Source organism: Sitophilus oryzae, unplaced genomic scaffold, assembly GCF_002938485.1.
Source record: "Sitophilus oryzae breed Bouriz unplaced genomic scaffold, Soryzae_2.0 scaffold_684_pilon_pilon, whole genome shotgun sequence".
Classification (NCBI taxonomy): domain Eukaryota; kingdom Metazoa; phylum Arthropoda; class Insecta; order Coleoptera; family Curculionidae; genus Sitophilus; species Sitophilus oryzae.
The window spans coordinates 1,554,862-1,570,473 of record NW_022147289.1 but is presented as its reverse complement, the minus strand read 5'-3'; the positions used below and the strand labels follow the sequence as shown (position 1 = coordinate 1,570,473).

At 33.2% G+C, this 15,612-nt stretch overlaps 2 protein-coding genes across 2 annotated transcripts in view; one reads left to right on the top strand and one right to left on the bottom strand.

The window, feature by feature from the left end:
- LOC115888104 (transportin-3) overlaps positions 1-9,172 on the top strand; it is a 34,206-nt gene extending 25,034 nt beyond the window's left edge. Inside the window, exons 14-16 of the mRNA XM_030907676.1 lie at positions 917-1,211; positions 3,685-3,839; positions 8,916-9,172. Coding sequence (XP_030763536.1) covers positions 917-1,211; positions 3,685-3,839; positions 8,916-8,976 — 511 coding nt within the window. The 3' untranslated portion in view covers positions 8,977-9,172. The remainder of the gene's footprint in view (positions 1-916; positions 1,212-3,684; positions 3,840-8,915) is intronic.
- Positions 9,173-13,646: 4,474 nt separating this feature from the next.
- Positions 13,647-14,619, bottom strand: LOC115888119 (jerky protein homolog-like). The gene is made up of 2 exons (XM_030907704.1): positions 14,252-14,619; positions 13,647-14,067 (listed from the first exon to the last, which is right to left on the bottom strand). The coding sequence occupies exons 1-2, from the start codon at positions 14,617-14,619 to the stop codon at positions 13,647-13,649; spliced, it is 789 nt and encodes a 262-aa protein (XP_030763564.1).
- Positions 14,620-15,612: the final 993 nt, after the last annotated feature.

Sequence of the window (15,612 nt, the reverse complement as noted above, 5' to 3'; positions counted from 1 at the left end):
TTTTGTCTACAGAGTTAGAGTGTAGTATAAAGAAACTAGTACGAGTATACTAATATTTTTCGTCAATTTTTTTTTCTGTTAAAATTTAAAATTTACAAGAAGATAGGACAAACCAAAAAACTGATGTCAATGATTTGATATAATTTGCTAAAATATCTATAATTTGTTTTAGCTTTGGTGTCAGTCATTAATTCTAAAATCCTCTAACAATATATTGCCAATTATTTCAATGATTCCGGGTTGCTCCGTATATACATAAAAATAATATATATGTTACAGTGAAAGTCGGAAATTCAGTGATTGTTAACATTCACTAGGTTAGGTTAGGTTAGTTAAAAATCGTACGCCACTGTTCAACCGCTAAAGAGACACACCTGTTTTCGAATCATACTCGTAACATGTCGATAAGAACGCCTATACAGGGTGGCGCCTCTCATACGCCGTAGAGACTCCAAGGAGAACGACAGTTTGTATTGAAATGAAATTTTGTGAGCATATGTAGGTTAATTCAGAGCACCTTTTAAAAATATAGAGAGTTCTACAGGGTGTCCCCCAAAAAAGTTACATGTCAAAGTTGTGTTTTTTTAATGGAACGCCATATATATTAATTGGTTTTCGGACTTTGGGAGAAAAATAAAGGTGAGTTTTTAAGAGAAGTATGTAACTAAAATGTAAAGTTTTTGACATATTTAACATTTTCCAGAAATAAAGAACAATTTTTAAATTACAATAAAAGCTATCTAAATTGGAATTTACCCGGTATAGCCTAATATGTAGTTAAATTAACTATTGTACTTTCAATCAAATTATAAACTACCATTCTCCTTGGAGCTTCCGCGGCGTATGAGAGGCGCCACCCTGTACACATCCCGCGGCATTTTTCTTCAGTTGTCCTAATATATCTCTTAATTTGCAGATTATGTGGCCGATTTATACGCCGCGCCCCCATGTCCTTCCTCCAGTGTTCCGCCCTCGTTCCGATCATCCAGTGCGCCCTGCTGGCCTCCCAGCTGGACCACAAGGAGGCCAACGTGTCCGTGATGAAGTTCTTTTGCGACCTGATCAACCAGGGTCAGACTGGACAGTCCCAGCCCGACTACGCCGAACGACACAAGCTGGTCAAGGACATTCTGGACCAGTTCGGGCAGCAATTGGTGACCAGTCTGCTGCAGGCGTGCGTGTTCTATTTGCAGATGTACCTGTTGCCTGAAGTAAGTGCATGTGTTTTATTTAGTATATGTTTGACAGATACAGGGTGGTCCGAACTGTATTCCGGAAACTTCGGCAGCATATTCTGCAGATAAAAATAAGTAAAGTAGTTCTTATAATTGTATGTCCTAAAATGCTTAGTTTCGGAGATACAGGGTGTAGAAGTTTCATTTTTATTTTCATTTTTTTCAAATAATTTCTGAAATAACGTCAATATTTGGACGAAATTTGGTGTCTGGGAGTTTTTTGGCATGAGAAATTTGATTTTAATGTCAATATGACTACTACTTGTAGAGGGCGCCACCTACATATTTTTAACTGATTTGAAGAGTAATGACTCTTCGTCCGTAACTGTATAAAACTACAAAGTAAAAAAATATACATTTATCACGTTTTTAACGTAAAAAAGATCTCTTAATAAAAATCGCTACGAGTAATAGTTCTCGAGATAATTGAAATCGAAACTATCAATACCTGACGTCATTGACATAAATTAGACATGTTAACTAAATAGTTAAGAGACTGAAATCATAAATTTGAAATGTTTTTGTGCCAAATCATCATCAATCACGATTTTTTTGAAGAAAATTTTATGAATAATTTAAAAAAATAAAAATTTCGCAAATTTATCATTTCAGTCAAATAACTACCTACTCAACATGTTTATTTTTTGTCAATAATGATTTTTTTTGACTATTTACATTCCAAATATCTCGAGAAGGGTTGCTGGTAACGATTTTTACCAAGAAACATTTTTTTATGTAAAATGTAAAAATTTTCACTCGGTAGTTCTATACAGGTACGGACAAAAAGTTATTACTCTTCAAAACAGTTAAAACACATGTAGGTGGCGCCCTCTAGAAATAGGAGCCATAATGACATCAAAATCAAATTTCTCATGTCAAAAAACTACCAGATACCAATTTTCATCCAAATATTGACGTTATTTTTGACTTAAGACAGTCATGACTATTTCCAAAAAAAATCCCTTTGGAAATAATTTCCAAATATTTAATTGAATTTCCAAATAGGAGCATCGGCAAAGTTTACAGAATAAAATATATCGGTGACCTATGCAGAAAAACGACACACACCGTTGAAATGTTAACATTATCGATATCGAGTTACGAAGATTTAGCCATTTAGGATAGGACTTTAAACAGAAAATTGATTAAAATCAAAAAAACCCGATTAAAATAAAAAAATCTGATTAAAATAAAAAAAATCGATTTTTTTATTTTTTGCACTTTGGCTACCAGTCATGACCTATGCATGTGAAACCTGGACACTTAAAACCCATATCATAAGGAAACTGCGGGTGACACAACGCTCAATGGAACGAAATATCAAAGGAAATATGCTAGGAATAACAAAGAAAAGAGTGGATATGACAAAAAAGAAAAAGTTGGTCAAGTGCGAGTCGGACTCGTGCACGAAGGGTTCCGTACTGTTACGTTTTTCGTCGGTTCCGTGTGTATAGAAAGTCACAATTTATTTAAACACAATTTATTTAACACTAATTAACAAAAACAATAACGATTAAAAGACTTAAAGAACTATTTATAACTTATTTACAATTTATCTAATTACTTATCTAACAGGAATTTATTTTGAATTAGCGCGGCGATTGTAACTGTACGCGTCGACCTGTTATTTATCTCTATCTTCCCCAGGCCTCAGGCGTCTGCTTATATATGAGAGCGACAGACAATCCAGATATGTCTCGACAATTCTTATTCGTTCTAGAACGTCGGCGTCGCTGGGCGTATGAGTCATAGGCGAGTGGCCAGGCCTAAGGCCGAGTTCACACGGTACGGGTCCGCAACAGTACCATTCATTATCTATACAACATTAGTCATTATATTTTTATAAACTTTTTTTCCGATTTAGATGAAATTTTGAATGCGCGTATAAGTAATTTAAAAAAAAATGAAGAAACACATTACTAAAAATTGTATTAATCAATAATAAATATGTAAAAAGTAAAAATAAATATGTAGAAATTAAAAAAAAACGATTAAAAAAAGTCGCCTTGACTAGGATTCGAACCTGCCTTACTACGGCTCCAACGTCATAGCAGCGTAAAGTCCTAACGCTTCTATGTAAAATTCTTACTTAAAAGATAATGTTTAGTGAAAGTACTTTTTTATTTATAAACATTTATTGAATTCTGTTTTTAGTATTTGTTCTTATAGCGGCAACATTAGTAAGGCAGGTTGGAATCCTAGATTTTAACGGCTTCAACTCCAACATAGATACATTATCTGTAAAAATTTCAACTGTCTAGCTATAACGGTTCATAAGATAGACTTTTGTAACAGACGGACGGACGGACAGACAGTGAAGTCTTAGTAATAGGGTTCCCGTTTTAAAACTTTTGTGTACGGAACCCTAAAAATATATTTTTTTGAAACTCTATAATTCTGTATTCTGAAAACAACTAAACTTTTAAGAAAGCTGCTTTTGATTTCACAGGTAAGTGACGTATTTGTCCAGCTCCTAGACTTCAACAGAACAACAACGAGTAAGTGGTTAATGAATGGACTGGATACGCTTCCGAAAAGAAATAATGGCGGTATCATGGCGGCCACTCCAGAACAATTGAATGACCTTCATGTGACATTTATAAGGTAAGCCTGAAGTCATATATTTATAAAGTAACCATACTGTCTGCCTAAGTCGCTCAGTTAGGCCTGCTCAAGTGTGATGCGCAAACGTGGATTTTGAATTATTAATCGGATAAATAGACCAATAAGAGACTAGATGCTAGCACCAGCGGTTCATTCGTGCAGCTTCGTCCAACTTCGTACGGTTTTTATTTGCGCTTCCGTACGACAATTGGCTAATCTTTAGAGTAAGGGCTAATCGATATTCGGAATTTTGGAGTTGCGCTATTGCGCCAGTGTCTGCCTAACAGACGAACTTAAATATACATAGACCGGTTATCTAATTGTCTTTATCTCGGCTTCAGCTCCAACACATTGCAGGGATAGGCGATAATCTGTATATAGTTTATACGTATATGCTTGAAGCCTGGTTGACACGGTCAAAGTGTACTTGGATCAAGTCAACCGAACATATTCATGGTTTCTGGATATTTCCTGACATTGTGTCATTCCTTTTGACACTTTAGTTTTGTATTACTAGTTTTTGGTTTATACGAATTGTGTTGTGATACTTTAAGCTTAAAATTTTTACTAGCAGACCTTGGAGTCGAACATTGTTCTTTTTAGAACTTCTTTTAGTGCGAAGTGTACAAGATAGCTTAATAGCCGTTGCAAAAAAACTCATCGCAACCTTATTAGAATATTTTGAGCGGAAAAGCGGTAGTAATAGGTCTTTATGTCCCTTAAGTACTGTTAAGGAGGTGAGTTTGGTTGATGTAAATAATAACTGTTTATATATTTATAATTAATTTATCTTTGTTTCCTAAAATATTTTGATTAAAAGAAAATATGTAAAAGTGGGTAACGCTGTGCCGGTCAAGCTTAATCATGTCAATAAAAGTTTATTTTGTATGACCTATACAGGGTGTTTCAATAAACGTGGGCCATCCTGTGAAGATTCCTCACATAAAAATAAGATTTATTTTTCATATCAACATAGGCCCAATCTTGCTTTGTTTCGTAGCTACAGGGTGTTAAAGTCTTATTATTTTTTCGATTTATTATAATTTTCTTCCAAGTACTTTTAGCGTTTCGAATAAAATTTTGAGGGTAAAAGTTACTATAAATGCGACATATTTTAAAGGTAAAAAAAGTGTCGACATATACATATTCGTCAGGGACGTGCATATGGGTTATCACTGGAATATTTATCTAAAAGAAGCATGTACGCCACTGACCTTTCTTTCTCTTGTTAGCGAAATAGCGTAAGCAGTTTAATGCCGATTAAAAGTTGTCTCTTGATATTTTTTCGATTTCGGCCTCCTTGATGAGATAAACACAGTTTTATTAATTTGCCTTGATCCAAGTCTGATAGCAACCTTTAAAAAAAATAATATCATTAACTTGCGAAAGTTTTAAATGAGTACTCATTGATTCCTCATCAAAAAATATAAAAAAAGTTCATATAAATATGGATAAGGAAATGCATAGTTTTAGAGTTGCAGGATGTTAAAACTTTTTAAAATTAGGTTTTTTGTAATTATCTTAAATATCATTATTTTTTTATTTGAAATTGCTGTAGGTTGGACTAATAGTAATAATAACTAATGGTAATAATATTTAATAATAAATTAGATAAAATATATAATTTATTAACTTTTAGTTGGCATTAAACGGCCTCCACAATTTTGATATCAAAAGGAAAAAGTCAGTGGCGCACACATTTTTTTTTTGAAAAATAACCCATATGCACGTCTCTGATATGTAGTGTATAAATATTATTACACCCTGTACATAATAGTTTAGATATAAATATTTCTTAAGTTAAGTTAATTAAGGTCAGTTTATATAATATTAGGAATGCAACTATGCATTATTGGATGTCGCGCGATATGCTAATTAGGGTTAACCGAATTCAATTTATAGTCTGTAAAACGAATAACTTTGAATTTGACAGTTCCCGCGGGCTTTTCTAGTGTAAATTTTATTAGGTTAGCAACTTGCGGCCATGCTGATGCAATGCCGTCTCTAATAGAACAGCCTCCGAGCGAGATTTATGACGTCACGCTAGTTAGATACTACGGATTAATTATGTTGTAGAATACATGGAAAACATAATTGTTCCTCGCATATGTAATTTTTTGGATTATATTCGACACTATTTTTTTCATATGACACAACACTGATGAAGGCTATAAACGTTAGCTATAACGTTTTTTTAAACCAACAAAAATAATGAAAACCCAAATAAAAACTTAATCAGCGTTTTTCCCGAACCTAAATCCCAAGAAAATCAAAAATTTTAGAATAATTTTACATATAAAATGACAGCGATCTTTATTTCATAGCCATCGCTGACGCCTTTTTTTATGATATTGTATTATTTGGAAATATAATTTTTCGAACATTGATGCTTGCAAAATATAGATATAAATTTTGTGAATGGAAATAATAATATATCACTATTAGTAGATATTGAATGTTTTTTGTTAAATTAGATCGATTTTCAAACCCCAAAATTTAAAATATTTTTTACATTTTACCCATTATCTTATGTACCTATTCATTATTTGTATATTGTAAAACATTTATTAACTGTATATTATGTATATTTTATGTAAACTATATCATTCTTAAAATACAAACCAAAAATACGAGGAATAATTATGTTTTCCATGTATTCTACAACATATTTATTAATCCGTGATATCTAACTAGCGTCACGTCATAAATCTCGCTCCGAGGCTGTTCTATTAGAGACGGCGTTGGTCTGATATTTAGAAATGTCAAAGGCTGATGACATTTTACTTTTGTCAGTTATGACATTTCGCGTTGATTTTTGCAAGAAAAGGAAGAAATGTCACTTGTTTTTTGCTTGTTTTATTATTTTCCTTTTCTATTTCACGAAAGTAAAAAGAGTTACCTATCTGATTCGTTCAGACACTAATTTTAAAGAATATCAGTAACTTTTTGGATAGAGAGATTTTATATTTGCCATGTTGGTAAAAAATAACGGTCAAAATTCAAAGTTATTCATTTTATAGACTATACTATTGAGATTTACACGAGAACAGATTGTACTAGTTATTCGAAATAAAGTTTTTTTATATAGTCTTAGAGTTTCCTTCAGAGCATGTAATTGCAAACCCAAATAAGAACATTACATGGCAACCCTGCCATTGCATGCTTTGGAGGATTCATTTGAAGATTATGGTATAAAAAAATGGCGCAATAATCAATCCAAAGAAGAAGTTTGGTTAGAATAGTGATGGCGTTAGCAATGTAGTTTTCACATATTGATACCCCAACCCAAACCAAAACTTCAGGAAGGCGTTGGAGAGGAAAATAAAATCCGATATTAGAAGAGGTCAAGAGCTAGTTTAGTTTAGGAATGGATTACTGGGTTAGTTCTAGGTAATGCTAGTTAATTCGATTTTTTTAATATTTATTCGATAGAGTTGATTTTAGATTTTTATGATGAGTACTTTAGATTTACTAGAATAAAAAATTGTGTAGATATTAAATCTATTAATATTATTATTATTTTAGATTAATTAATTATATTAATTTATCGACACTTTTTTAACATGAAAATATGTAGCACTTATAGTAACTTTTACCCCCAAAATTTCATTTGAATCACTAAGAATACTTGGAAAAAAATATAATAAATCGAAAATTATTAAGATTTCAACACCCTGTAGCTACGAAACAAAACAGAATCGGACCTATGTTGATATGAAAAATAAATCTTATTTTTACATGAGGACCCTCCCCATGAGAGATGGCACTTGTTTTTTGAAACACCCTGTATATGTATATGGATGCTGCACGCGTATCATTTTATGCAGTTTCTATGGTATCAACTGTCTTGTCAAAATCGAGTTGGACCAACCTTTGAATAAGAAGACTAAGGAAGGAGCATAATGCTATCCATGTATTCATGCATGGTGGGCGGAAAAAGCGCCATTAAAGCACTCTAGGGTGGGGATCCTTGACAGTTCTGTTTGACGATTCATTTGACACATTTGAATTTGATTTGAAATTTTGTGGATTTGTCAGTCTTTACAGAGCTTATTTTATGTTATTTATTATTTATTCTACCACTGATAGTTGTATAAAGGTAGTAAATCTAGATGGAAATTGTGGCAGAACTTAAATTAACAGTGACACTATCGCGATTTATCGAAAAAGATTCTCAAATAGTTGGTTGTGTAGCGTGCGGTAGATCTCGGCAAAAATTGAGTGAAATAATGGAACAACTTTTCGCTAGTAAGTGACTATATAATATACATACGTGTAGTAAACCGATCATTTATGAAATTTACTTAAATTAACTAAATTATATATTTTTCTTGCATTTTAGCTTTTATTTATTACTTGTCAAAGATTAGATGTCAAAGAATTTAGATACGTTAATTTGACTTACCTGCTTCAGTAGCGTATCGGATGTTTGTGTTAATAAATACTTATTATAACTTATCTATTTTTATTAGAATTATATATTTTTATAACAATTTTAATAACTACCAACATTTATTCACAACGTAACATAAAACAACAAATTATTGAGTCTACCCCACGTCTACCCTACATCATAGTTTTACATTTTTTAAATAAAATTAGAACGACACTGATAAACCGGAATTTAAGTCGGCCATATTTGAGGCCCATCGCGGTGTACCTAAGATTTTTGATATGCTCCTTCCTTAGTCTTCTTACTCAAAGGGACCAACAAGAAAAAAAGGAAGTTTCGTGCAACTTTGATGTTAAAAAGCCTTCCACTATACAAACAGTCTACAAGTAAGATGCGCGTAGCATTAATATAAGAACATGGCAGCATCTAAGCATACTTGGTCCAAGGTCCAAGTACACTTGGACCGTGTCAACCCGCCTTAAGTCAGATTAATTATGTTCTTATTTAAATTTTTTATTATTGCTTTTTAACTTTGGTTTTATTACAAACTTTGTATTCAACTTCTAATGATGGTAGGTTATAAGATTTAAGGATCATTTCATCTAAATTTTATTTAGTTTAATGACACTTGAAACTTGCCCACTGTATAAATTAGAGTTTATCACTTGTTTTTTTTGTTTCAGAGCCACCTCTTCTAGATCGGTAACTTACGTACTGAAAGATCTTATCCGGTATTACCGATAAGATTCGCACTGAAATATTCTTTAAGTTTAAAAGAGTATCATGACACTGTAAAATATTTAATGGATAGTTTTTAAATGATTTACTGAGAGAAGTCATTGTTAATAAGATTCGTATTGTCTTATGTAACGCGTGAACAAAAAATATTTTATTTTTTGGAGATGTTAAATATGTAAATTTAATAAAGAATGAACAAACAGATTGTATTGTTTTTTTAATTAATTATAAACTCCCCGGCACAAAATTCCGCCACCCTAAAATTTTGACTAAGTTTGATGTTTTATAACTTTTGAGTTTGTAATCCGATTTTTATGATTATGGTATTAGTTTGTAGATAAATTTGTTGGCATTAATTTTTATTATTTTAATGGCTTATATATTTCGGTTAGGTGGTTCTATACCAGGGGTAAATCAAAACTTCGTTTTTTGCAATCAAAACACCCTGTGGAAAAAACGGGACGGGCATTTTGGGATAAAAAACACTTTCTTGTAATCTTAGATTTATTCAGTATATTTCATTTTTTGAATTTTCCTATTATCTCTATTCTTTTATGAGCTACACATTTTTAAATAAAGTACTGATATTTTTCCAATGCATTTCTCGATAAGGACCTTGACTGTTAGAAGATGATCGTTTGTTCCGTAACCTGATCGGAAACCTGCTTGTTCGCTCGAAAGAAAAAAGTCTATTTTCGAGAAATGCATTGAGTATAATAGACCACTAATGCTTGTCTTCGTGGATTTTGAGAAGGCATTCGATTCGGTAGACCAGTGGAAGCTTCTAGAGACACTAAGTGAGAGTCGTATCGATCATCGATACTCCTCAATCATAAGACATATATATGATAATGCCACGGCAAACGTCAGAATATCGACAAATCAATGCACAGACAAATTTAATATCGATCGAGGGGCAAGACAAGGCGACACACTGTCCGCTAAATTATTCGTTGCTGTGCTAGAAAGTATGTTAAAAATGATAAACTGGGGATTCAACAGGAATTAACATCGATAGCAAATTGATAAATCATCTTTGTTTTGCAGATGACATTATTTTAATAACAGACAACATACAGGAGGCACAGAATATGCTGGATATGCTGAATGATGCTTCGGAAAAAGTCGGTTTAAAAATTAACTTGTCAAAGACACAAGACATGACAAACCTAGTACTAAGTGGAAATTTAAACATTAATAACATACCTTTGGAACAAGTGCATTACCGTGCTGGCAACTGTTACTCTTGGGTCGGTATTTACATGTGTGGAAGTAAATCGCATAGGGATCTTATTAAGTCGGAGTGAGAGAAATGCGACGGTGTGCTGTTGCGGCGTTGCCGATACGCCTTTCCCTATCAAGTAAAGTAAAATAACGATCGCAAACCGCTTATTTTTAAAATACTTTTTTTTCGAAAAGATAACTAGATAAAATCATTAGAAATGTTTCTGAGCATCTGAAATGGAATTATAAGGATATCTTTAAGGTGTCATTTTTTATAACGAGAAAACGTCAGTAATCGCGATAATTTAAAAACTCAACTTTTTAACACATAACACGCCATAACTCAAGAAACACTTTAGATATTGAAACTTTTTTTATAGGATCTTTTATAACATGTTTACATAAGAAAAATTCGATAATGTTGGTTTTTTTTCATTCAAAAATTGTAAACAACCCATCTATTTACTTTTAGAGCATAGCAATTTTCAGCAGTCGTGTAGTTTTTTATTGATAAAGATTTTCACTTACTGTCTACGAAGAAAATACAGCAGAAATATTAAGAAAGTTTTTGGAAATACTACAATCAATTATTTCTAATAGATTTCGAGATATCGATTTTCGAATTCAGAGTTCCAATAGCCCGACCACTGTCGAAAACCAACTCAATTCCACTTATTTTTACCAAAAATGTAAGTGTTTCTAGCTTGCACTTAAAAATTTTCAAGCTATAGGGAAAATTACAACGACTCGTTAATAAATAAACAAATAAAGTATCATGAGACGTAATTAAATCGTGAAACTGAACGCATAATGTACATCTCTCCCTAGAACTTTAGGTACTGACTACTGACTGATTGGGTCGACCGATCAACTGCGGCAAATCTGCTATATCTCCTTCCACGTCTCTTAGGGATGTGCACAGTTTCTCGGTTTATTTCATATGTCTGGCAACGTGTTTACTGTCCTCTCTTTGTTCAGTACATTATAAACGCATTATACTCTTCTTACACACGGAAATCTCGACCCAAGACTAACCTTTGCCAGCCCTTAGTATATAAATACTTAGGGCATGAGATCGGTATTAGAAGGGATAATCAGACCCACGAAATTCTACGAAGAATAGGTTTGTCGTGGGCGGCATTCGGCAAACTAAGGCATATACTGAGATCTGATATTCCCATATGTTTAAGAAGAAAGATCTTTAACCAGTGTGTCTTGCCTGTCCTCACGTATGGAGCTGTTTCAGGACTTTTGGACTTTTGGTATGTTACTTCTCTGGATCAACCGAACCACTTAAAACAATGATCTCTTTGACACAATTTTTTTCCGAATTCATGTTTTCGTTTCCTGGCATAACATGATTAATAAAACTCATTCGCAATAACTAAACTTTTGACTTTGTTGTACTTTTGTCCTTGCGGTGTGGACAAGTTTGTCTTGTCAGAATTCTCCATTTTTTGTCGCAAGTTTGTCTTGTTTTTGTCTCAAAATCGTGTTTACTTCTTGTCGCCTTGGTCTGAACTCGGCATTAGGTACAAATCCAAGATTACAGGAAAGTGTTTTTTATCCAAAATGCCCGTCTCATTTTTTCCACCGGGTGTTTTGAATTTACCCCGGTATAAACCCACCTAACCGAAGAATATAAGTCATTAAAATAATAAAAATAATGCCAATAAATTTATTTTCACACTGATACCACAATGATAAAAATCGGATTACAAAATAAAACGTTATCCCGTACTTTTTCTTGATTTTTGTAAAACACAAATGTTAATAAAGCACTTAGCAAAACATATTATAGACACCCAAAATCTTATTCAAACCGGATAACGCAGGTCTTACAATATCCGAAAACACGGGTTTATTTTTTAAAGTTTGATGTCCTTTAGGGCACAAACGAAGCACTTTTGTATACAGGGTGCTACAAATTCGAGGTACGAGCATTGGTATCTCGGAAACCGTAATAGATACGAATATGGTTAAATTGGGGCAAAGTTGCACCTTGAGATGTTTACCAAGATGCCATCAAAAAAGTTTTAAAAATTTCAAGGATTGCTGAGTTTTTTGGAAAAAACGAATTTTTTGGAAAATCAATTTTATTTTTTCCTGTTGTTACGTTTTTCGTCGGTTCCGTGTGGATAGAAAGTCACAATTTATTTAAACACTATTTATTTAACACTAATTAACAAAACTAATAACGATAAACGACTTATAGAACTATTTACAAACGATTTATAACTAAGAATTTATTTTGAATTTTAGCGCGTCGACTGTATATTTATAACTGCCGGACCTGCATTTTATTACAGGTTTTGAAAGAACTCGGTCTCCTGAGTATAATGATATGCCACACTTGATACTTATTTTTTGTTTTGGGTACCTTTACGACTCTGTTTTTTTTAAATTATTTAATCTGATTATATTCTTGGCAACAATATTGATCAGCGCTAATTAACATTGAATAAGGAAAATCAACCCAATTCAAAGATTCAAATAAATAATATCCAGGTCAGCAATTTAGAGATATTATTTTTAACTTTATTATTGTGAATTTGGAATCTCAGTGTACTAATGTATATCTAATTAATTAATAAAATTAATCGTAATAATATAATGTGTATCTAATAATATTCATAATACTAATCGTAGTTGTTATAAATAAATCAACTTCTATAAACTAGTTTCTAATGCACTACATGTTCGAAAGGGTTACTACCCTTCCTAATGGACAAATCTCTTTTTTGTTGATTATTTATAGCTCTTTGAACATAACTTCTTGTGATAGTTCCGAATGTATTTTGTACTCTTTATTGTAAATGTTGAAATGTATTGATTTCACTTTTACAAATGACGCCAAGTAATGCCCCTTTAGTTATTGCATTTGATTTTCCCCACGTCATTGTTAAGTTTGAAAGCTTATCAATATTGTAACGATGAATAGATTAAATCTCTAAAAAATCAGAGCCGGACTTGAAATTAGTATAAATAAATTATGTTCAAATGTCCGAAGCAATAAAAATATTAAGTGTGGCATATCATTGTACTCAGGAGACCGAGTTCCTTCAAAATCTGAAATAAAAAATTTAAGTCCGTATTTAAACAAATTCCAAGATTAAGTTGGCCACTGTATCTCACAAATTATAGCTACAGTAAAGAGCCCCGGTTATCCGGTAACGTGGGGACACCCTCCTCGGATAACTATGAAAACTCAGATAACCGGATTTATTAAAAATAAGCACCAATACATACTTTAAACGGTTTATTAACATTTTTAACATGTAAATACATAAGTACCTACATATGTAGATACAATCTACATTATAAAACAGTGAAATAAGTATCTATGCGCTGCTGTTTCATATTGCATCTTCTTTTTCTCGCTGCCATGTTTCTCCATCTGTTAAGAAGAAGCAAATCTGTTGGGGTTGCCTCTGATTGTTGTTCGATATACTTCAGAGCTGTTTCCAGAGAAGCAAAACCTTGATGGGTAATCTTAGTGGCTTAAGGCTGTTCATCCACCTCTTCGTCATAGTTATCGTCATCTGATTTTTCGAAGAAAGACGTTCGCTGAGAAACGCATTCGCTATTTCTTCAATGTTCATTTCTTCTTCTAAATCATCTGCTGTAACCCATTCATCAACGTCTTGTCTTGTCACATTTTTGCAACCTTTCAAGTTTTGCATTAATTCTAATAAACTTTCTTCTTCTCCTCTCTCGTTTAAATTTGTACAGGACATTTCTCCGCGGCTTTTCCATTTCAAAGCCAATTCATTTAATGGAATATCATCTTCACTGTCATTATAGTCCTCAATATCAATAACTTTCGACCAAGATTTTTGAATAGTGGAACCGCGTACAGAATCCCAAGCTTGGCTTACCCAGTAAATAACATTTTTTAGTGTAATCTTTCTTATCCCAGTGATAATATCCTCTTTTTTTTCTGTGCATTCTAGTAGATGTTCAAGATATAAACGCCTATATTTTTTTTTATCTTTTCGAGGACGCCCTGGTCCATTGGTTGCATTATACTGGTTACATTTGGAGGAAAGAAATTTACAATTTCGCCCACGTGGAGTCCTCCAGGGTGAGAGGGGGCATTGTCCCCCCCAACAAAATTGCTTTAATAGGGAGGCTGGTTCTCTTCAAAAATTTAGTCACAGATGGCACGAACTCTTCTTTAAACCAGTTAGTAAATAACGTCGCATCCATCCATGCACTCTTCTGACTTTTGTAATAAACTGGTAGGGCTTTGGGTGAGATGACTTTTAACGCTCTTGGATGTGCAGACTTGCCAATCACCATAAGTGGAATTTTGTGATTATCAGATGCATTGGAACATGTCATTATGGTTAATCTTTCCTTACTTCTTTTGTGCCCAGGAGCTGATTTTTCCTGTCGAGATGCCAATGTTTTTGATGGAAGCATTTTATAATTCAAACCACTTTCGTCACAGTTATAAATTTGATCACATGTATACCTACAATATTTGATTAGCTTTTTAAAGTCCTGTTTAAATTTTTCAATTGATGACACATCAGCAGAAAGTTTTTCTCCATATATAGTCAGTTGTCGTACACCGTACCGTTTTTTCCAGCGGTCAAGCCATCCAGAACTGCCGGTAACCTATCTGTCTCTGGAGTTGTTTTACACTAATCATTATTGCTTTTTGCTTGCAAAATGGGACCTGAAGAGGCACACCTTTTGATCTTTGCTGAGTAAACCACGTAAATAAAGCACCGTTAACGCTTTCATAGTCGCCCTTTTCATTGATTTTTCTTCTTGGCGAAGACGAAGAACTTGTTTATACACCATTCTTCTATTTTAGTGCTTCTGTTCCAAATCTCCAACTGTTACCTCACCTACACATATAATCTCGTGCAACAATTTTAATTGTCTCTCCTGCTTGAATTCTCCTAATGGCTTTTAATTTTTCTTCAATAGGAACGACAATTCTTTTACGTTTGTTTCGTTCCATTATAATACGGCAAACGAAAATTTAAACAAAGCAGTTGGTATACACTTAACTAAAACTCCACCCAGATAAATCATGCGAGTACATACGTATACTACTTCTTCCTAGTGAACGCAATAACGAACTGCATTCACTCAAATTTACATGCTAAAAGAGTCCAAAAATATAAATAAGGGGAACCACTCACACGGGCCAAGGGGATTCCCCGGCAGTCCCAACGATTTTAAACGGAAATATGTAAATATACATATAGCATATTTTAGAAGCTCGGTTAATACGGACCATAGACGCGCGACCTCGGATAATCAGGGTCTTTAGATTGGATCGGTTAATCCGGAGCTCGGATAATTGCGACTCGGATAATCGGGGTTCTACTGTCATTTGAAAATCTAAAAATACTGTCAGATAGCCGTAATAAAGTGACAATGAGAATGTGCAATTAGTTT